At 41.3% G+C, this 24,409-nt stretch overlaps 1 protein-coding gene across 2 annotated transcripts in view; it reads right to left on the minus strand.

Moving 5' to 3' along the window:
- The window catches only part of LOC142397698 (A disintegrin and metalloproteinase with thrombospondin motifs 2-like), a 132,777-nt gene that overhangs the window by 15,193 nt on the left and 93,175 nt on the right, over positions 1–24,409 (minus strand). Inside the window, exons 4-12 of one of the 2 annotated variants that reach the window (XM_075481260.1) lie at positions 21,305–21,510; positions 8,992–9,075; positions 7,292–7,448; positions 6,318–6,423; positions 5,918–6,061; positions 3,999–4,131; positions 3,222–3,251; positions 2,007–2,120; positions 1,774–1,919 (exon numbers count right to left, since the gene is read on the minus strand). In XM_075481260.1, the coding sequence (XP_075337375.1) occupies positions 1,774–1,919; positions 2,007–2,120; positions 3,222–3,251; positions 3,999–4,131; positions 5,918–6,061; positions 6,318–6,423; positions 7,292–7,448; positions 8,992–9,075; positions 21,305–21,510 (1,120 nt within the window). The remainder of the gene's footprint in view (positions 1–1,773; positions 1,920–2,006; positions 2,121–3,221; positions 3,252–3,998; positions 4,132–5,917; positions 6,062–6,317; positions 6,424–7,291; positions 7,449–8,991; positions 9,076–21,304; positions 21,511–24,409) is intronic. The other variant, XM_075481261.1, reaches the window with a different exon arrangement.

A 24,409-nucleotide genomic window follows, 5' to 3' on the forward strand; every position in this document is an offset into this window, starting at 1 on the left:
AGGCCAACACCCAATACAGGCCAGGCAGGACGGAGAAAATGAAAAAAATGCAAGCTTGCCATTATAATGTGCATGCCAGAGTAGATTTTATTTTATTTTCACTGTTTTGTCAGCGTCATAAAATAATAGTGCTGTTTCTAACATTTTGTTGTACTGGATTCAGTATTTGTGTCACAGGGACAAACTATCATCCTCTGGTGGAGCCATTTGATGTGCAAGCACATCTTTCACAATGAAAGCCCTGCGACGGACTGAGGCTAAGTTTCTATCCAATCAAAGTCAGAAGGCACTTTAATTTGAAACAATACAGGAAGTGATAAGTGTGGAATAACTTTTAACATCTCGTTTCCACATATGTGTGTTTTTGTACGCCAGCCAACTGAAAGTCCTCCCTGTAATCTCCAATAGGTGTGTGAAACTTTGCCTTCTCTTTCTTTCTTTTTGCTGCGGAGTTCATAGAGAGAGAGGGAACTGTGTCCCAGGAACTTGGAAAAGCATAGTTGCAAACAAGCTAAAATACTAGCTAAATAGTCAAACTGATCACTAGGTTTGGTCACAACATATTCAAGGGAAAACTTCGTAGTCATATTTAGCCAACACTGATTGACACAAATGAAAGGAAGCTGTGTAACATATGGAATGCACATGTAGCTGAGTCAGTCTGCTCATAAAATAATATTAATAGTTTATTTTGGTGAACGTTCTCAAGACCTTGGTGTAACAATTTCCGTCATTAAGGCACAGTTTCTATGTACTGCCAATTCCAATATTGATCTAATACTGTCTTCACAGTCCCTAATCACCTGTTGTAACCCTAATTATTGATGCACCACAGACACACGAGTGACCTGTGACATGGCTGTAACTTCCCTGTGAAAGACCTTAGTGCATGGAATTGGAACGGAGCGTGTCTCTGTTTCTTAACTGTGGCCCGTGCCTCTCTTTCGAGAAAATAAATGTGAGGATCCGGATTCCCGGTGTGATGGGTATTATTCATCTTACATACACTCTGCAGCTGCTACACAGCTAAAACATTACAGTGAACACTAGCGAGCATAGTCAGTGCATCAGATGGAACTACAGACCGATGGAAAGTTCTCTGCAGAAATGGGGAAAGCTAATTTTAGTGGTTTTGTCAAAACAGTTTCAAAGTATGTGCATGAAATTACCATGACAAAATATACGGGGATAAGAAAGTGAGGGTTTTTTTCTGCCTGGTGAGTGGTCAGTTTTGCAAAATGTGCTAAAGTGTGTACTGAAACGCATTCTATACGTTACACAGCTTCGAATAATCTCAATACTAGTCTTGTCTTTGAAATGTAGTCACTTTAACTGTTAGGCTGGCACTTTGTTCTCCTGTTCGCTACTTCATGTATAAAATGTTCTGACCCACAGCGTGGTCTCTGTCCAAAATCCACCCAAAAAAAGTTTACTTTTTTTTATGGACTTAAGGCAAACTCTGGAGATGAAAAAAACCCCAAAGGTAATGTTTCACACATTTGTTGGAGATTACGGGGATTTGAAAAGGAATGCATCGCATGCAAACACGCGCATAGTGTTCCTGTGCACTGTTTTGCATTTAGTTTTGAGGAGTCAAATTTAGGTGTGGCAGGAACATATGACTGAGTGTAACTAATAAGAAGAATTAGAAAAATATGGCCCTTCTTCTAAAGAAGGCTTGATATCCTAAAAGCTGGAGTAAATAAAGGCCTTAAGCTTTATTGGAGAAAATAACCCAAAAAACTGTAAAGGCTCTGGCAAACAATTTCATACCTTGGATTGTCACAGTCGCGTGTGCGAAACTGCACTCCTCCACCGCAGGTGCGGGAACACTGGCCAAACTCACTCCATGAGCCCCAATTTCCATCTTGCTTCATGATGTCAGGAGTCAACCAGACACAGTGACCTTTAAAGCAGTGCTGCAACAGACAAACAATACAAGCTAAATTTAGTATTTGGAAAGCATTAAGTTACTTTTCTTTACCTCTCTTTCTGTGTATCAATACCTTCCCATTCCCACACATGGTTCCGTCAATGGGTGGTCCTTTCTTGGTCTTGCAGAAAAATGGATTGTCTGGGTGGCTACACCACAGCTGCTTACATGGGTCGAATGTGCGGTACTGTGGAGCACAGAGAAAGACTCCTCACAATCAAAAGCCACAATCAACAATGAACACACTCGGTACGAGGTCAACCATCATGAACATAGCTGTGATGGGACTAAACACTGAAGAAAGGAAACAAAAGTAGAGATGGAAAGAGAAATATCAAGAGAACAGTAGCCACCACGATAAGATACCCAACAATAAAAACACTGAACCTGAGCTGAGTCACTGCACTGTACACTGCGCTGCACTGATAAACACAGCCATTCATGCAAACTTAACAAATGGATGATAAAGAGAGATGACACTCTCATTGTGAGTCAATGGTTTAATTACACCATGAGGGAGGTCAGAGGGCAAAATGTTTAAAAGCCAAAAGGTGAGGTTTCAGTAACCTATAAAATGCCTCTGGACACAGATGGAGGACCAGATTCTCCTCCTCATCTGATATAAAGCAAAGATGAGGATAACCCCAAACTGACCTGCATTCAGTGTCTGAGGGAACATTCCCTCCTCTCTCTTTTCCACAGACTTCCCATACCTACCATGACCCTGGGTGACCTTTACAGGTCAGAAGGTGAGTCACAATCGGTGGCTAAGACTGTGGTAGGTAATCATCGGTTACATCAGACTGGAGGATCCTAAAAGCTGAAGCAAAACATGGAAAAACAGCCTCTGTTCTGGCTAAGCCCTTTCCCCTTGGATGGGAAAGACATCTCCCTAACATTTTCCACTCGTTTATAGTCATGAGAGTGCCAATATAATGAGGCCCTTCCTGCCAGTGCTGCAGTGATTTAACACAGTTTTGCAGGCGAGGACTCAAAGTGTGGTACTGATCAAGTGCTGGATAGCACCACAACCCCTGCACCAATGAACCCGTAGAGTCACTGTGTTTTGAGGGATTTTATAGCTACTTTCTCTAGAAGTATGAGCGTTTTAGAATCCTGCAGGCTAATATCCAAAATATGACAATGAGTAGAACAGAGAAACAAAGAACAGTAAAAAGAAAACAAGGAGCAACATTACAAAACACAATTTTAGAGGACGAGTATCAAAAGAAAATCACAGAAAATAAATGACGGGGCACAAGTCCTCCCGGAGGTGGGGTAACCTTACCTGTGTTCCTGACTGGCCCACCTTTTGTAGCTGAGGGGAATGAGTTTGACAAGAGAATAGATAGTAATCTAGAAAGATGTGCAAAGCCCCCGAACAAGCCCTAAGTCAATCAAACAACAGCTTTGCAACAGCATGGCACAGTGGCTTAACAGTCATAAAGAAGGAGACGTTTACTGGAGGGGGGGGTAAAGATGCCAGCCAAGATGCTGCAGCTGGGTGAAGCTTGTTTTGTGTGCGATAGGTTTTTTTGGGTTTACAAAATTCAGCTTTCATGTAAAGGCACCGTGTCGTCAAGTCAGCTATACGGCTGTTATGAATAAGTCACTGCTTTTAATTTACATTATTAACAGAAAAAAGAAAAAGCTATCAAAACAAATTACCTGCTTTTAAGCAAGATGTCAATCCCACCAGTGGCCGGGAGAGGAAACAGAGGAAATCGAAAGAATGTAAATAGCTATGTATGTGTGACTCATTTCATTCCAGAGTGAATCAGAGATAGATCTCACTACTTGGACTTGGGCGTTAAAAAGCTCTCATGGAAATTCACTTACCACAGTGAAATTCTGAATAATGTGAAGACAGCTAATTCAAAGGGACTTCACCAAAACTCAAAAAGTCTCTCTGACTTTAACTGTATTGCCACTTGATCTGAGATGATAAAATGATTCTAAGCCTGACTGGTGGCATTTGCTACAGAAGTTGACTTCAATATGTCGTTGCAGTTAGTAAGTGTCAGTAAATTCGTATGACGTGTGTCAGACTACAGGGATCTCTTACCGCGATGCACATTGTGTAGCCCACACCGAAGTCAAACCGACACTGTTCATTCATGGAGTAGTGCAAACCAGGAAGCTGAGGCAGTGATGGCCAGTTGTGGTCAAACGGGTCATCACGAAGACAGTCATAGGAGCTGCAAGAGAAGCGAAAAAATGACCTTCATTTCCTGAAATTTTCACTCACATACAGACCGGGTAAGAACTGGTAAAAGTGCTACGGTGGGAAATTAAAACTGCAGGTATATCATCAGTATATCATAATATTCAAAATGACTAGAAGGGGGCTTACAATTCACAAAATGAAAATTACAAACCTAAAAATAAATACTGACAAAATCAATGGAAAACTTTACTCATATTGACACTGGGCAACACATTTTGTGGTCATGTTTCCGCCACTGCTACTGGCAGCAACACATTTCCTCAGCATGATTGCATCTCCACTATGTTTTCAACTAGGGAGGGATTTTTATTACTGAACGCCTTCATTTTACCTTTATCCATAAACAAACTGATGCAATGCACCCCCAAAGAGCTCAAATTTGGTTTCCTGTGTCCATAGAATATTATTCCAGAAACAATTAGGCTTATCTATGAGCTCTTGACTAATATTTGTCTTGCCCTTTGGTGGCTTTATTTCAGTAGCTTTTGTCCAGGGAGCCCTGCTATTAACTCTGTGTAGCCCACGGTCCAGGATTAAACTACAGCTCCATATTGGTCGAGGTCAGCCTGAGGCTCTTTAATGTCCTGCAAGGAGCTTTTCCACAATCTGCAGCAATTTTACGAGATTCCTATTACTGAGTTTCTTCTTGGTACCACTACCTGGAAGCATCTTAACACTTTAATGACCTTGAAACAAACAGTGTTTAAAGGGATTTTAACACCTTTTCAGTTTCTCTATATACTTCAGTATTGTATTTTTGATGACAGCATTTCTAATGCACTCAGACATCTTTCTTGTCTCTTAAACTGTGAGAAAGATCCTGATAACAACCAGCTGGATTTTATGCGGCAAAGCCAACATTCACTGGCTAACTTGAGTCACGTGAACACAAAAAATAAAGCACAGCTGAACCTTGATATGACCAGAAGGGTTCCAGTTATTGCTTCCATATTCCCTTTTGTGTTTGCATTTTTCATCTCTCTAGTCCATATGAAGACATTTATTGAAATTCAATAACTATGGACATTTTGTTAAGTCATCCTGCTAATAGTAAACTGGTTCATATACAACCCAGATTCCAAAGGAAGTTGGGGACAGAAGTGAGACATTTCACTGTTTCATGGAAAAAAAATTCTCATCTTGAATCTGATGGCAAAAAAAGTTGGGACAGGGGCAACAAAAAGCTGGCAAAGTAAGTGGTACTATTAAGAAACAACTGGAGGAACATGTTGCAACTAATGAAGTTAATCTGCAACTGGTCAGTGACATGATTTGTCCACAGTGACTCAGTCCCTTTGGAGTTGGGGTTATAATATTTTCTGAAGATATCCCAAGTTTCAGGGCTGCCAATAATTCTGACCAGGACTCTAAAATATCAGTTAATCAAATGAGTTGTGGATTCAAGCCGAGATTTCTTCATCGTTTTAGATGCACATGGACACCGTGTTTTCAGAAGCTGCTAACCCACCTAAGACGTTTTGCTTTGTTTTTGAGTTTTGTTAGATGTTTAGGAGCTCACTGTCCATAGAAATGTCAGCTTCTACATCATGAAAATCACCGCCATGACGGTAAGGTCTGTGGACTTTGTAAAAGTGTGATATTTAGAATAAAAACTAATGATAAAGACACTAAGAACTTTCACAAAATGATCAACTGCATGCAAATTCAATATACTGATGTCAGAGCTGACCTTTAAAAGCCCATGTAATCAAATGCAGCTTTATGTGAGTGTCTGTGCGCGAGTGTAGGTATCTCACTGAAGGTAGCGTCCCAGCTCCTGCATGCTACATCTGGACCACTGAAAGCGGTGGAAGGCAGCTTGCACCAGTGGAGCCATGATGCTCCCAAGGTGCACATCATCTCCACAGCGGTTTCCCTGACCGTCGTGCTCCATCCCCAGCCTACACAGACAGAGAAGAAAAAGAGGACAGGAGAGAAGTGAAGTGAAGTGAAAGGAGAAAGACCAGTGAAGACAGATTGGGAACGCGTGGGAGGAGGAGGACAAGCAGGGAAAGAGGGAGGCGGTGGCGATTCACTCTAATTCTGGCCACTGTATCAAAACTGTAATGAATCAATGCAATCCTTAAAGAGACTGCTTTGTTGTCTATTAATGTAGCGTGTTGGCAGGCTTGAACATGTCATTATTATCATGCTTACACATGTCCGGTCTCATGCGCCACCACAAAGGCAGAGGAGAAACCATCCTCGTGGTTCAACGTGCAGCTCCTCACTGGATGGCACATTCCTGTCACTGGAGCATAACCTTAGCAACCAGAGGAAGACAGGCAATGTTAAAGATCTCTGGGCTTAATGTTGTGATGTGCTGAAAAATGCAAAAAGAAAAACAAGAAACAATCCTTACAAACAATCCTCCTTGCTCAACCATTCTGCCAGTAAAGGTTTATATCTAATTTCACTTCAGCATTTTTTTGCTTTTGCTCATTTCAGTAATTATTTATTCTAGGTATTATTTATTATCATACATCTTTTACTTACAGGTAAGTTTATATCACCCAATTAAGAAATACATGTGATTTTGCTAAACTAACTACGCTGAAATAACAGTTTTGGTCAACCTGCAGATAGACTGTCAGACTGAATTTCAGTCTGATTTAATTGGGCGAGTTTGACACGTATGGCAAAAAAAAAACAAAAAACAAAACTGAGTCGTCTGATCAAGACCAATCAAGGCTGCTTCTCACCAAAATTTGAGACTTATAGATAGCTTGTTTCTAATTCTAACTTAACTGTTCACCTCTACACATGCCAAACTTCAGCTCTTTGTCTGTCCTGTTTTGCCTTTAATTGTGGAGCTGTGGCTGGCCCTTCTCTGTATATTGATTTTCTGCTGCTGAAGGCTGTGCCCAAGGGCAGCTGAAGGGCTTTTGGATAGCTAGGCCACTGCCTTTAGAGGCCTCTCCCCTGTGCCTGACTGTTAGCCTGTACTCTGCTGCACAGAAAACCGCCAACCACCAAAGCCACAGTGCACTATGCAGCAATATGAGGCAAAGGATGCAAGAGCAGAGTTCTCTTTGTCTAACTGTGATGTTTTCAAAAGTGTGAGCATGCAATATAAAGTATTCACTACATATATGTTAAACAGACTAGACTGTGAACATGTCCTCTAATACCCTGCATGCCCGTGGGTCCGAATTCCTGTCGTGTGAGGAAAATGGCATGATCATGATACTCAGCGTCCCCAGTGTCTTGCTTCTGCTGCAGAAAGGCCCAGCGACACACATTCTCCAGACTCTGAGATGGGTTTCCCAGTTCAATCAGACTCGTTGACTGGAGCAGGAGGGAGATGGACACCCACAGGGAAAGTGAGATTATGCAAAAAAAAAAGAAAAAAGAAAGATTCTCATTTTAATTTTGGCACAACATTTCTGTCATCCCTGTAGGGGGCAGTGTCACAGTGTTTTTTAATGTCAGCAAACCTTGCAAACTGCTGAGGTGTGTATCACACTTAATCACACGCACTAACATATACAGACTTACAGAGATGCAACAACAACAATAATAATCATAATAGGTCCCTGAACCAATCATTTCAATGATTAACATTGAACTAAACAAAATGACCTGACTTTTAATGCACTAATTGTTAAAAACATTTCTTATTACAACATTTCTGCTTTTGATTGAATTAACAATTATTACACAAACATCGAGATACCTGCAGGTCCTTCAGCTCACTTCACTTCTTCTGTTTTTCCTTATCAGAGTTATTGCCTACCTCCCCTCCCGTACTCACTATATTCTGCTATACAAGTCACCCTTTCTCCCTTGTGACTTACTTTAAGCCTATTTTTACAGTTGTCCATTGTTTTCACATATGAACGTGCACACAGCCGATTAATAGTGTGTATGTAGTGTAAGTGAGACACATGGCCTGCCTCTGCACACATGATGGAGGGACATTTGTTCTTTGCACAAACCCCCTTTAGATGGGGTGCACAAAACATTTGTGTTATTTCCCCATCTTCATCAGTTGTTAGAGTGTATGTCTAAATTCACTTTCATGATCCTCAAAAAAAAAAAAGTGTGGGTGTGTGAGTGCGCGTGCATTCAGGGTCACATAGCCGATCTGAGGCTGTCTGGGTGCAGCTTTGTTGCTACGGTAATTGGGAATGATGGACAGCCTGAGCTTTGGCTGAAGCTGCAAAGGGGCTGGCCCAGAATGACAAATGCTGTGTAGTGTTTGTGTGCTTTCAGAGTTCTGCTGGGCTTGTAGACGTGGCTACAGCAGTATAGAACGCCGATCTATCAGCAAAATCATTCATATCATCCGCTGGGGTAATCCCAACCCTCCTCTGGTCCAGCCATATTTCGCTTTCCTATCACAGGTGTGCAGATAAAGTTACTGTCATGAAAGGATGCCTCTCATATTTTTCAGCCTCTCTCTTTATGAATGAGGGAGGGCCATCATTGATTGTTTATCTTTGTCTTGACTTCCCATGATTCTGTGCTGTAACCTACTGGGAAGAACGCTGATTGCATAACAGGCTGCGTTTCTGTGTACTTTGGTGCTGAACTGTGAAGGCGTGCGACTTGGAAACACTCCCCCGGGATGCAGCATGCTTTTAGTTCCTCTTTTGCTCAGTCCACTGAAATAACAGGCTCTGGGCATCGGGGTGTGCTGATGAGTTTGCATATGTGTCTGTGTGTTTGTTTATGAGTCTGTGTGTAGAAGTTAGCTGTTGGTACTTAAAGCGATTGCAGCAAAATGCTAGTATCACAGATAGTGCTGACAAAGCGACAGAGCATCAACGTTTCTGGAACTGCATTTCAGTCAACTTCTCTGTAGGACTCGTGTCTTGTAGGGTCTTACCTTGCCATAGCCCAGCATGATTATCCGCACCAGAACCACATTGATTTTCGCTCCCAAAGACTCATCATGATAGATCTCATTCACCTGGTATCACACAGAGACACACATGAAGGAAATGTTTATTTCAGGGGAAAAAAAGAAAAGAAAACATATTCACATTCATACATATATATACATACAGTATATGTGTCCACGTATATGTATAAATATCTGTGTGTGTTGGGTATGGGCGATATTCAGCTTACCGACTGAAATCGGCAACACACTCCAATGGCAGTGGCTGATTTTTGATGTTGGATTGACTTTGCCCTGAACTTGACAGGATTAGCCTGCAGCTGCAGATTCTGAAAATTTCCAATAGAGGGCAACCTAATTTCATAGAAGGCAAGTTATTTTTCCAGCATTTTTTCAAACAGGCTAAAAGGGTTTTTGAAACTTATTTTTCACACAAAGGATTTGTTTTCTCATATGAAAGGTTATAATAAAGGTTGGTTGATACATTTCTATGTAATAATTTGTGCTCCTTTGTGATGAATGGCTGAAATGTTAACCGTTTGGTTATATATATATATTTCATTGTTTCATTGATATTAAGTTACAGCATTGGCTGTTGGCTATAGGTGAAATTATTTTTTTTAACATCAGTATCAAAATACAGCAAATTCAAAGATGTGCATGGAAACATGCTATATGTGCTATATGACAGTTACTTAAAACATATTACAAGGCCAACAACTGTGCTTTACCGAATTGAGGAGTTGGACTGTTAAACAGGTTCGCATCAAGTATCTTTTCAGGATTTTTAGGGAAAGTTACTATGTTGCATTGGAATTGGGGATATAAGGGACTCCTTCTTCAGCTTGATGGCTTCCTTTACCTAGAATGTTCACCACTGGGTTTGGGATTATTGCCCCAATTTACACGATAACAAACCACCCTGGTGCCAAGTGTACTTATGAACACCCGTTTGCTCGAACATGGTGTTCAGTACGGACAAAGTGTGACTAGCAGAGAAGTCCAACCACAAAACCCCACTCAGGTACACATCAGAAAGGCCGTTCTTTCCAATCACACACCTCCAGACTTCATCCGCATGAGAGTGAAGTTCCCTGACAGAACAATAGTATCCCCAGGCAATGCACCTTCCAGCACCCAGGGAATACTGCATACTCCAAATTGTCATTAGGAGCACAAGCAGATACAACACTCAGAGCATGTTCCTCAACCCCAAAGTGCAGGGAAGCCACCCTCTTGTCCACAGAGGAAAACTCCAATGTTTGAGTGCAGAGATGAGTTGCCACAAGTAAGCCCTCCCCTGCTTGCCAAATCAACAACTGAGCTATAAGGCGAAGAGAGTGGGAGGTCTGGTGATCACTGCTGATACTGCTGTCTTTGCAATGTGTGGATAGACTCTGTATACTGACTTTTAGCCTGCACTACACTAAGGCTTATTCCCCTTATTTTGTACAGCCGCGAGCTAAATTATAACAACGGGATTTATTTGGGATTAGATTAAACGTTCTGTAAGACTAAGTTTGGTAGTCTTGGTAATTTGTGTGGCCTTTACCCTTGTAAAAACAAAAGTCTTTTCAGTAGCAAGTACTTGATATGTTTGCAAGATTGCAGATTTGGCTAATTTGTTCAAATTGATATTTTGTGAGTATCATAGGTGAGGGAGAATATTCCACCTCGCTCCCTTCCTGTCTGTCTTATTGGCTGAATTTGTGTGTTTTCATTATGTGCACGTTGCTTCAAGGTGTCCATTCAGTTACAAGAGTTTCTCCCATTAGGTTTGGTGGTAAGCTCTTAGTGTGAGCTGTTGCAGCTTAATCCTTCAGTGGCAGCTAAAGTGGGTAGAGCTACATGCAAGGGATCATATCTCTGGGGGTAAATGCATAGCAGGAACTTTCCTAAACCCGCTGGATTCCAATGAACGAATAGACTTATACTGCGTTTCTTGCAACAGAGTTTCTGATGTAATCACATGATAAGACCATTTTCTGGCCAAGCTTTTTCCCACAGAATGTTGAAGGTGTGGTACTCCACCAGTTCTTTTCTGTTCCCTGGCTTCCACTTTGTACGATTTTTTCTTAATTTCTATAAAAGAAAGGTATCTTTAGATACAAATCAGGTGTGGTTTCTTCTTTTTTTATTCAGCCTGGAGACAATACCCATAAAGAATTAAGCGGTATGTAGTATACTGAAGGATAATTTACACCACCCAAAGGGATTTCTTCCCAGCCTTCTCAGGTATCATCTAAATTTAATCTATAAAACATTTATCAACAACTTTGGTATCTTAAATCTGTTGGTAATGAGTTAAAAACTTGTTATTAAGAATGCATTTTTAGAAGGTGGTAAATAGTTAAAAAAAACAAGAGGGAGCAGGGATCGGACTGAGGTATACCACAAGCAACACGTTCAAGAGAAGGAACTAAAAAAAGATTGAGGAGAGTGCAAGGAACTCAGTTTCCCATGAGCACAGCTGAAAAGGAGATGAAGAGGAAGCAAAGGATGAGCAGCCTCTAATGCAAGGAGACAAGGTAATGTGTGACAAGAGAGATGTAGAGAGCACTCTGCTGGCACACACGAACCAACCCACACACACACACACACACACACACACACACACACACACACACACACACACACACACACACACACACACACACACACACACAGCCAAAGAGAGAGAGAGAGAGAGAGAGAGAGAGAGAGGGGTAAATTGGCACTGAAGTTGAGGCCTGCTGTCCTCAGTTGCTGTTTGTGGTGCTTAATGAGGCAAAGGGATGTAAAAACAGACAGCCATAATGAGATGGCTGATGGACATGCTGCGGAAAAAACACACATGCAAAGAGTACACATAGCGAGGTAGAGAGTTAAGAATTACAACTGCAGAGACATCTTGCAAGAGAAATGTTTGATGGAGAGTCAAGGAATGCTATGAGTAGAGACAGAGGAACAGAAGGAGAGAGACAAGACGCTGAGCGCAGAGGTTAGAAGAAGTACAGAGGGAAAGAGAAAAAAGAAAATAGCCATAAAAAGAGAGGAAATGATGCATTCTTACAAATTACAAATCATGATCCGCAACTGGCTGTGGAAAACTTTGTCTTTAGCAAGGAAGAATCCAGAGCAAGACTATGCTCCTTTCCATATGTACTGTAAAGTCAGAAATTTCTACCTCTCATTCCGAAAAATGCACTTAAGTGTTCCTTTAAGTTATGTGTCAAGCACAAACTGTCTGGAACAAATTCACTTAATTATGTCAACATGTAGACATGCCTGACAGCATGTTCAGAAAACTCCAAATAAACCACATTTGATATAATTTTGACATTTTTTATGGTCTCATTAAGAACATCCATCAGTTGCCAGTGTTTTGAAAGTAGTGAAATATAACACTACCATGAGATTCGCAGCTTCAGTGGAAGCTGTTCCTCGCATGAAGACAGTGTAATTCTGTGGGCAAGTGTGGGTCTTGGAGTTGGAATGCCTCAAATAATGCAGAGTGAGCGCTTTTACCCTAAACGGTGCATTAGATGTAACAATACACAGAGAAAGGAGAGAGAAATACTTGACAGGTATTGGAAAAATGCAATTCAACTCTATTGTCTTTAACCCATAACAGCCTGACACAACACATGCATGCTCTTATCTGGTAAACATGAGGGCAAAGTCAATAATTTACTAAAAAGCTGAAAGTTTAACCTCCCAAATGGTTATTTCATGTTTCTTGTCATTTCAGAGGCTAAGAAAAAAAAAAGAAGATTTTATTGGACAGTTTTAGGATTTCAAGGAAACCCCTGTTGCTGGGGTGACTGTAGCTCAGGAGGAAGAGTGGTTGTCTGCCAAGTAGAAAGTTAGGGGTTTAATTCCCAGCTTCCCAAGACCACACGTTGGTGTTCTTGTGTGAGACACTGAACCCCACTTTTCCTCTGATGTGTGTGTCCATTTTTAAACAAAGCCTTAGGTCGTTATTTGTAGATGGATTGGGCTTCAAAAGAACTGGATGCAGTACTGTCTGAAGCACATATCCTTGCAAACCCAACACTATTGCCTCAGAGCAAAGATCTGGTCTGAACCTCAGTCAAAGCCTCTCTGTGAAGAGTCTGGCTTTTTTTTTGTCTTAATGCCCGTGTGGGTTTTATTCTTCTAATACTTTTTCCTTCTACACTTCTAATACATGCATGCATGCATGTATTAGATTATATTTGTGAGGTTAAATTATTATTCGTAATTTGAAATAGAATGAGCATGCATGGTTGTCTGCTTCTCTGGGTGCTCTCCCTGTGATGGACCAGCAGCCTTTCCAGGGTGCACATTGTCACTCGCAAAATAGAAACTGGGAAAGTCTCCATCCCCCCTCCCAATCCTGCGCAGGATAAAGTGGGTAAGGCGAATGGATGGATGGAATGAATATTTCATTAAGTATCTTGTTTGGGTTATGGGAGGCTTCTACAACGTCTTTTGACCGTCATGTTGAATTGAGCTCAGGAAGGACAACTGCTCTCATGTATTGTCAGTGGAAGAGTAAGCTATCTCTCTGTAAAGCAGTGTCGTGGGGAAGCAGTACCAGCAGAATGATTGTGATTTGAGTCTTGAACAAGTTGCAGTGGAGCAGCAATATTCTAGTGTTACTAATTACTACTACTGTGTAAAATGTATTTCTAAAGTGATTAACAATGGTTGCAGACTGCCAAACTGGAAGACAGACACACAAAAACACTGTTTATTGGAAGTACAATAGTTTTTAGATACATTTCGATGATGATCACCGTCTTGAAGTAAATAGCAATTCATCATACAGTGTTTGTTTTTGTTTTGGTCTTGGTGACGACGTCTTTATCTGTGTCCTGCGCTGCTGTTAAGTGTGATCTTATCTGAGGCGGTGCTCCCACACCAGATTGTGTCACACAGCTGCTGGTCTATTTTCCTACTTTCTTTTAGGCATGCGACCAGGGCCGCCGATAGGGGGGGACAAACGGGTATTTTGTCCCGGGCCCAGGAATGGGGGGGGGGGGGCAAAAAAAACACAAAAAAACGGAATATGCGCTTTGGTCCTCAAAAATGTCCAAATGTTTCAGGCACGCACGCCAATCAGGCTGAATTGATTTGAGAATCATCCCCGGTCAGCTGAATGACAGCCAGTGTAACGCGGCTCTGGTTTAACCTTATTTTGTTTAAAATAAGCCAGTATAGACATGGCAACGTGTGAAATTGCCATTTAGTTAGAGTTGAATGTAACGAATGGGTTATAAACTTGACGTTTTGGGGTAGCCTGTAACTTTCGTTTAGACTGATTTAACTTGAAACTCGCCAGTTGAATGGGCTCCGCCTTGTTCCCCGAACATTCTCAGAAAGTTCAGAGGACATACACGCGGGTCTGGCAATAAATAAAAGTACCCTTAACATGATTCCCTTGGTCAAGTGAAAAATGGTTGATGAAATGTGCAGTTTATGAGCTCTAAATGAATAAAATAGCGTGAGTTTTATTGTGGTAGGATTTTGAAAGCCATAACTCCACTCAGTCCATATCCATATCCAGGCAAAGTGGTAAATAATCCTTTTGGTTTATCCGCAAATACTGACTTGATAGATGGCCTATCAAATGCACTACAAATATGAATATTAATCTCAATAAAACAACAGAAATAAAAAAAAATCTAATAAACAGTTTAACAGATACACAATGAGTAAGTCAGTTGCATCCAAGAAATGTTTTGCCACTTATAAAAAAACAGTCATTTGAAAATCAAATTTTTTAGCATTTGTTAACAGTAGACTAAATTTGTTTATCATAGACACTCTTATAAACTTATTAACACATATTATATTTTTAGAAAACAATACTTTATGTAGAGGGTCTTTATGTTTTTATATAGGACCTTATTGCCTAAAGTGTGAAAGGACTAATGTGTGTGTCTGCAGTTTTCCTCTTGCCTCCTGCCTGGCCACAAACTGCTGATTCTGCCTCATTCTGTAACATTTGTCTCACTCACTTGCTATCTTGGTAGGTCTAAGTATATGGGAGGTAGTGACATAGAATCCCTCTGTAGGCTGTTTGTTTGAGATGGACATGGGCACCTGAATGGGTCAATCTACAATTTGCCTGATCCAGTCCGTCTCCTTGACGGACTCCTTGTTAAGCCAATTGGGAGTGGTTAACTTCTAGTCTAGTGAGATAGAAATCTGCATGCACAAGCGCATGTGCAGAAGAAGAGTGGTGTTCTCTCAGCTCAACTTTGGAACTATTTGTCGTCATGCACAATAACCTTTGCATAGGGTTAGACACTAAGACATTTAGGCTCACAGCAATAGAGGAATGATAGACCACAAAATGGCACAATCCAAAACACAGTCACGTAGAAAGACCAGAGGAAGGGCAGCTCAGACTGACTTGACAGCTGCATTTAGTGCCCACTCTGATAACCACGATTTAATCCTTACATCACATATTTGACAAAGGGTGAACAGCAGGAGTACCCTCATAAGAGTGTATCATAGATATAAGCAAATGTTTAATATCTTCACAATGTGGCATTAACTGGTTTCATTTTTGTTAATCAACCTATTATAAAAAGATGACTTAATTTAATGAGCGATTCAATTTCATCCAGAAACCTTTTGAAAATAGGCATTAAAAACACTCTCTCAGCAGCTGATGAGACAGAACTGAGTCATCAAATAAAATCTGGCTACATAAATTAGAATAGGCTTTGGACAGCTTTTCTACATCTTTTTGTCAACACGCCTGGGAATATTGTAAAGCTGAAACTCAGAATTTGAGAGCTCCTTAAATCTAGTATCTGTGACACTTCCAGCTAACAAGGGGTCTATTATTACCTGGACTACATCTCCTTTCCCAGCTCTTCCCACCACTTATTAATGTGATTTTTCACTGGCTCCAGGAGCTTTGGTAAAGACAAGGCTGAACGGTCTGCACCACCCAGTGAAACTCTTACACAAATTTTGGTTATGACACTCTGGAGACAAGAAAAGTGCACAAGATGTACAAAATGCACAGCAGTATACCAATAGACCGCATTGAAATTAGAAATGCACACCCACACACAGCACTCGTTTCCGCAGTGACCATTAATATACAAGGGAAAAGTGATTAACACCTTGTGGCACCCTTTCAAAGGTCCACCCTAATGGGAGAGAAAGACAGGTAGACGGAGAGATCATCACAAGCTACAGAATCTATCCCCATCATGTTCAGCACAAGAAGCTTACAGTACAAAGGCCACAGCACACCACAAATTTCAAAGTATTCAACACTACATTGTCTGAAGAAAACTTGTATTTCAGGAGCCTGGTGTAGGCAAATATTTCTTCTTTTCTCAAAATGATGTAAATTTGGAATTAATTCGAAATCTAGTTCTGTAATCAAATTAGGATAACTATACACAAATGTGCTTTTTTTCGTTAATGGAAAGAATGTAGGCGCTCTTTGCCAAACAATATGCGGTAATTGTTTATAGTTCTACATAATGACACACACAAAAAAAAAAAATCAAGTCTCAAACCGCTACAGATTAAAACAAATAGTCCAAAAAAAGAGATCCTGTAAAATCACAAGCCGAGAAATTTACCAATCTAAGCAAGAAAATAATGGAATTTGTTTGCTGATATTGAGCTTGTCTGTGTTCTGTAAAATTGTAAATGAAGAGGTGTTTGCCACGAACAACCCGAAGATGACACTGCGGGCCCCATTTACTCCAACTCTGTTTCCTGTAGGCTCAGTTTAGCACTTCCAGTACTGGTGTAATTCAGCCGTACATGTTTGAACCAGACAGCGATTCTCGAGAAGTTAAATCTAAATAAAACAGGGTTGCATGCAAAGGGGAAGCATCAGATAAGGAATGTATTCACTTTGTATAATATTGTCGCTTGTCACCAATCTTCCGACTTGCTGGTGGAGAGCTGGCCTGGGTCGCTTCTTCCAGTTAATTTTGGGAACGTGGAAAAAGGTCCAGCATTCAGGATTGCGGGGAAGTCTTTATGATTTGTGATGCAGACAGAAGCTGGTACACTGGCCTCTTCATCAATTGAAAGGTCTTGCATCTGTGGCATGATGAGTTCCCATTCGTGGCAGCAGTAGCTCTCCACCTCCGTTGGCATTACTGGGCGCTTCGAACCAGTGCACCACCATTTGTCGGTCACCCCTGTGTCTCACTCTGCAGCTGTGGCTCCAACTTCAGCTGGGACCACGTCTCTGTCTCTCCTCTCTCTCTCTGCCCGTTCTAACTCCATCTGGTGAAGTTCGGCGTCTGTATATTCTGGTTCATAAAGATATCCCTTTAGCTCTGTGGTAAAAGGGATGTCTTCATCATCGGTGTCGTAGTCAGACATGATTACGTTAACTTTCCGAGCAGTAAACACCGTGAAACAGGCGCAGCTGTCGGCAGGCGGCAGCACGCAATGATACTGCAACCTAGTGCCAAGCGATTGTGAAGTGTAACTTTTTCGGAAGATACGATTTTGTGATGCAAATGTATTACTCTTTTGAATGCATATTATTTTCAGAAGCAAAACGTTTTATTTGTGAAGCCCCAGCCAACTAGCCGGGCTACTTACTTCACCCCCAAAACGAGGCTGTAACTCAGCTCACAGGACGCAGCGGGGGGTAGGAAGATGTTCATAAATAATATTACTAGTATGGGATGTCGTACAGCTTCATGTCAAAAGAGGCGAACTATCCCTTTAAGACTGTAGGTGGTGCTCTGCAGATTTAAAGCTGTAAACCTGAGTTTGCTCAAGATATGTCTGGTAACAGATAAAAAAAAAAACTTCTTATTGAATTGTTAAGAAAGGTTAAGAGCTTGATGGGGAATTTAAAAGAAACATCTATTTGAATGTTCTATCTCTTGGTCTATAGAGGGTCATAGCCTATGAGTAAAACTGAATGAAAAGAAAGAAAAACATATGGGAATGGAGTGGGAAGCAGAGAAGAGCAACCAAGACACATTTAGCTTAGTGTATACACGCACACACACGCAGATTTTGACACTCCTGCTGAACTTTTCAGACAGAACTTAATGGTTTTTCGTGGGAGTGCTTTGATGTCCTGCAGACACCAGTTAAGTCCCCCTTCCTCCACACCCGCACAAACACACCATACGCACATGCAGACACAAACACAAACAGCAGAGCCACCTTGACCATTAGCTCACTTCAGTAGTCATTGAAATAGACAGGCAGAAAAAGCTGATGAGAAGGGAAAGGAGGAAGATGCATGGAGTCATTACAAAAATGTGAAAATATTTATACTTTTACAGAATAAGCTTCTCAATTTTTCCTCTTTCCTCTCTTATGTTATGAAAACACAACACAGTAAAAAGTAATATCAATTTATTAACGCTGTACTACAATAAAAGAACAATGAAGGACTTAGAAACCAGAGTAAACTGTATCCATTTTTACATTTCTACAAACCAGAGATGCATATAATCTCAGTTTCCAAAACTCTGAGATGGGAACAAGATGTCTTTTGGAGTCAATGCCGTGACGCTACTTTGCAAGAAACTTAGATTCTCGCACCTTGTCGAGCTTCCTTCTGCGTTTTAGAAGAACTTCAGTTTAATCTGCTTTCTGCACCAGAAACTAAAGGTGGATTTGGTAGTGGTCAAGAACTGCGTGCTCTGTTTCAGCTGACAGCTTTCCTTTAAACATGAAGGACATCTGTTTTACAGTTATTTTACAAACCATTTGGCCCCGTAATCAAGTAACCTGCGATGCACCAGACACAGCAATATTCAACACAAATAGCAGAGTGTTGGCAACATGCATGAGTGGGTGCCATATCAACCAGGAATGAAACTCATAATACAAAGCTGGAGGGGGGGCAGGTGGAATAAGTTGTGGCGCATTGCTTTTGACTCACTGGGTACAAGTCTAGCGTGAGACCACTGTTTGCTCACTTGGTTTTGCCTCAGAAAACACACACTGACTCTCTTATGATTCCCGAATTTTCCTTTCTTTTGGCAGTCTTGGTTTAGGAAACAATCATGGTGGAACTCTGCAGGAGAAGGTTTTTTCTGATCCCGCTCATATCTCTTTTCTGCCCAGTCCTGCTCTTCTAAATGTTCTGCTCTTTCTCATTTTGAGACTGACTTCCCCCAAAAACATAGGTCATTTGTTCATATGTGCAAAGTGTACCCATTGAGGGCACAGTGGCACAGCTCTAACTATGACTCTTTTTAACCCCAACCAAACTGTTCTAATGTCTATAAAGTGTTATTATTGATTACACCAAACCAGGAAGGGACAAAAGAGTTTTGGTGATGTGTTGTGGTATTGACTGAACTTAACCCAGAAGTGAAAAAAACAGTTGTGGTATCAGAGTTTCAAAATTAAACTGTGTTATATGTTATATTTAAAGAGCTGCACACAATTTCTCATTTCACCCTTTTTCATGAGATCATTTTTAGCTTGTAAAGGAAAAACTTGAGAAGGACGTCTGCGCTGATGTTGAAATGTTCATCTCAGTCGTATTTCCCTCCTGCTGCCTGTAGGGGCGGTAGTTTTTAGAGGACGCCACGGGGGTTGTAATGAAGACTATGAACATACGACCTACTAGGTCATTTTGATTGGAAGACATGTATGCAATTGGAAGATTGTTTATGTTCAGAACAGAGAAATAAATCCAGATGTGAAACTCAATCGGCTTTAATCTTCTCCTCAATTTTAAACGCATCAGTGTTAAAGCCAGCTGTTCCTAAGAGAATGGGTCCCAATTCCAATGTGGTCCTCTAAATTTGGTTTGGCTTGGAATACAGCTTTTCAGAGCAATGCATGCCTCTAACAAAGCATCACTCTGTGATGCGTTGGGAGTGAGACGTCTGATTAAAATGGATAGAGATTATACAGCCCAGTTAGTTTGCAGCACCTAAAATGCTAGCATTTTCTCCAGGGACTCGGTTGCAATAAAGAGTATAATTTTGTGGAGCAAATGCAGCACCATAATAACAACTCAGACCTGTTCTATGTATGAAGAGCTTCAGAGGGAACCTGTGGCAAATCAAGCATTCCTGATTCTAAATTCACATTTAACCAAGCATGTCCTCTCCATCAACTTTTGTTATCACACACATTATTCTTAGAGAGTTCTTTTTCACATCACTGAGAATTTGTTGCTTTATGCCACCCTAGTCAGGGAGGAGTACCATAGGAAGCAAGCAGCACTGCGGAGACCGAGAGAAAGGCAGACAGAGCACACCCATCCCGAAGTCAGCAAAGCAAACTTTCAAGAAGAAAGTCGCCCTGATACTTTGCGTGGGAGGACATCCTTATTTATTTATTTCTGTTTATCAGGCTGTCAGTAATTTATTCCGAATGTGCTGTTTAAAATACTCCTTCTCCCTCTTTCTCTCCATCGCTTCCCCTCAGATTAAAGGAGGGCTGCGACAGGGATGCTTATTCCCTTCGCCTATATTGTCTAACAAATTTCTAAAAGGGGAGGCAGGGAGCGCAGCTGCGCTTGTTCTTTCTTGAGCGCTGAACTGAGACAAAGAGGTGTGGTAGGATTTGCTGCTCTACGCTTGCACCTGCTGAACAGTCGGAGGTTTGTTCCTTGCGCAGTGGGTCGCAATACAAGCAAAAGCAAACAGAAGCGCACACACTTACGAATGCATAAACCCCCCCCCCCCCTCTCACCGCCAACTTTAATTTGCAAAGATTAAAGTCTGCCGTGCCACAGCAAGACACACAAGCTCATGCACATACATACACAAACATACACCTGTAACAACACCTGGGAGTGTGAGTGCAAAGTGTTGCTGTGGCCAGGAGCATAGTAGCTGCTGTTTCTGCATCTTTCTCTCACACGCACACATGCACACACATACTCACAATGAATGATGACATGACACAAAGCCTGATGAATTGATATGTAGGAGCCCCTTAACCACAGAGGGCTCACTTTACACACACACACACACACACGCTTATACACAAATGAAATCTCATCAAATTCAGATAGAGAAAAAGGATTACCAGGGGCTGATTGCTGGATGAGGCTATGTAGGAAGGGAATTGAATCCTCATTCACTTGGAGTGTGTGTGTGTATGTGTGTGTTACCCTCTTTCTTTGACCTCTCTGTGACTTTCCATTCAACTCAAATTGAAGACTTTCCTCATGTAATCATATTTTCAGGCCTATGGGAACCTCTGTATGATGTGTTTGCATTAACATGAATTCACAGTAACCTAAAAGGCTGGCAAATGTCCAACTTCGTTTGACATATATTTTAGCACCTTTCTGCCCATGTGTCTGTTTGTGCTTACATCTGTGAGGGCCATAGACACTTACGATGTTCATGAGTGTGAGCAGGTACTTTTGCACGTGCTCCTTCCCGTGAAACTGGACCACAGAGTCATCGACGCCCAGCAGCACCTCAATGTTGTAGGCTCTGTCTAGGCTCTGTCTGCGCGCTCGTCCTGCTCGTGTGTGGTTGATGCTCTGCTCCACACCTCGGTACAGAGACTCCAGGTCCATCAGGCCACCGAGATCTGCACCTGGAGACAGAAAGCACAAACACACACGTTTTGCAATTGACACATTAAATGAGACAAAAATGATACGATGCAGTTAAACTGGAAAACGTTTGCAAATATCATCAATGGGAGGTCCTCAGAATACAAAGAAAAACTAAACTTTAACCCCCCTTTTAATTTACCAAAAACATTTTTTCAAATTTTACAATTGTGTCAAAGTGGTCAAGAAACTGATGTCCACATTACCCACATTTCCTTGCATTGTTACAATTTATTTTCATTGTGTACCAACAGAGAATGAGAATGCCAACAAAAAGCTAAATGAGTTTAGTTGTACAATGGAAAATGTTGAGGAACTTCTCGTCATGCTGCATGTTGAGATGGAAGTTCTATCTTATAAGGAAAGTTATCTTGTTACCCATTCTTGCTGATGTTGTCACTTCATTCGCTTTAGCTACTAAACAGTTTGTCAAAATGGTAAGGGGAGAGGATCAAGGAGAGGAACAAGGTACCTCACAGCAATAAATTCAATCATACTGCCAAGGAACGAGAGAAAGAACAAAGATCTGTTTGTTGGACTGGATAACTGACCTTGATGCGCATTCAAGATTCATGCACATTGCAATCCACTTGGATGCCCTTTGTGAGAGTTTAAAAGTTACAAATCCTCAAAATATCATGAACAGTTTTTGGTAGTGGCTGACAGTAAGATCTAATGATTAACAAGTCGGTGAAATCTGATCCGCTGCAAAATCCAACCACTCAGTCCATTTATTAAAGTAAACCAGTTACTAATGCTTCCAAATACATTCATCTGTGTCTCATTTTCTCGATTCATAGATTCAATTGTTTTTCGTTTTTTTCCTAATTGCAAATGACAGACATGTTTGCTATTTTCTTGTGAGGAGTAGTAATGGAAGCTTAGCAGTTCGTATCCCTGAATAAAACCGACTTCTTAGTGCAACCAGGATCCTTATTTGTTTACAGAATATGGCGTGTAAACAAACCCAATGACGCTATAGTGACATATATATCTGTAATATAGGATGCTTGCTTATGACAACAGCATGCCTGCTTGCCTGTGTTGTTAACAAAGTTAAGCGCCTTTTCAGTTTAGCTCCCTACAATATCTGACCTGCAGAATAATTGCGATAAGCAATGATAAGCATGTAAAGCCTTACTATTTCCAGAATATAGACATTTTTATCCACTGTGCTGCTAGCAGCCATTTCTTGTCTGTAACAGCATGCCTCTCTCTGCACATGTAACTTAGTTGAGAACTTGCATGTTGATGTCTGTGTCTCTTCTGTCTGCTTTCCAAGACACCAGTTGACAGAATCAAGCATGTGTGTTCCTTGTAACCGTTGGTAACGGTGCGGCTATCCTTCACAGATCCTCTCCTAATCAACCAAATATTTCTTCTCCCATCTGAATAAAAGGAACAGATGGTGCTTGCTAAACACATGGATTAAGACAGCTTTTTCACACAGGGGCTGCCCACCCTGCTCTTTTCTTGGCTTGCTTTATGCTTGAAAAATGCGGATTACACAAGAAACTCAATTTGAGGTTATTATTTCTGAAAACATTAATCCTACTGCAGCGGCCGATTTGTTCAGATAACTTATCAGTGTTTCGTGTTTGTTTTTTTGACAATCTTGGATGAACTACAGTCCTGGCTGTTGCATTTAGATTTGAATGTGTAAGATTGTGTTGTGTCTCCATGTCAAATGAAGCAATGAGCTGGAGGCAGTAAAAATACAGAAGATAAATTGTCTTGAATCCAGAGCCAGGGCCATCCCTCTATCGGCCATGCTCACACAGAAGCCGTGGAGGGCCACGTCATGCAGTCTTGAAGATGTAGTCCAAGTGGATTCAATGCAGCACAATACAAACTGATTTTAATTCTTCCCACAGCCAAAGATGACACACAAACCGGGCTTAAAGGGTGCTGTATGAGTGTGTTTGCAGGTGTTCGTGTGTGAGCCCTCTGTGGACAAACATTTCCGATTGAGCTATAAATCACTGCTTCAACAGGGGGTTCAATTTAGTTGAAGTTTGGGAGCAGGGCCAGGAAACCGTGCTGTTTTTGACTGTGGAGCTTTACTTGGAGGTGCTTGCATGTTGATTTGATTCAACACGTGGCATGAGGGGACGTTTGGAGCTCTGGTGTTTTGACACATGCAATTGGAGCCAGTGCTGAGAGTGGGGAAAAGGAGAAAATGCAAGAGGAAGATTCGTGGAAGACAAGGGGAGAGAAAGACAGATCTGCCACCTTGTCTCCCAATCAGCAAGGGGCATCCTGCTTTCCCACTCCCTTCTTATGCAACGTTTCCAAGACAACGGGCTCATGGGTAAAACAACAAACACGTGGTTAACGTTGGCTCCTGAGTCGCAAGCAGAATTAATGTGAAAGTCTGACTATTATCTCATATCTGCCCACATCCCAGTGAGTGACAGAATACCAGCACAGAAACAGGAAAACAGGAGGCGGGGGTAAAGAGAGACAATAATGCAGAGAAAGAAGAGATTTAAGTTTTTTCAGCACATAGGCTACTTTGTTTCACAGCACATTGCAGACACTGAATGTTTCTTTTCCTTGTTAGTAGAGGAATCTGTATTTCAGGCAGTGCACTTCACAGCAACCCATAGCCTTTCCTAGTAATAGCTACCTTTAACGAGCCTGATGTCATAACCACCCCATCTGCCTCTAAAGACAGGTCCAGATATTTTTACCTTTTGCTTATGTAATGTTGAGACAAAACAAAGAAAAAAAACAGCAAAAACAGCAGTGTGTTCCTTTGACTTCTCAACTTAGTCCCTTGAAAACACCGAAGCAGGAAGATAGAGATGACTTGAAGCAAATCAAGCAGAGTGCTGATTAACAACAGACTAAAGCAAAGGGTAAAGTGTTTGGCCAGGT

This window comes from Odontesthes bonariensis, chromosome 13 (assembly GCF_027942865.1).
Source record: "Odontesthes bonariensis isolate fOdoBon6 chromosome 13, fOdoBon6.hap1, whole genome shotgun sequence".
NCBI lineage: Eukaryota > Metazoa > Chordata > Actinopteri > Atheriniformes > Atherinopsidae > Odontesthes > Odontesthes bonariensis.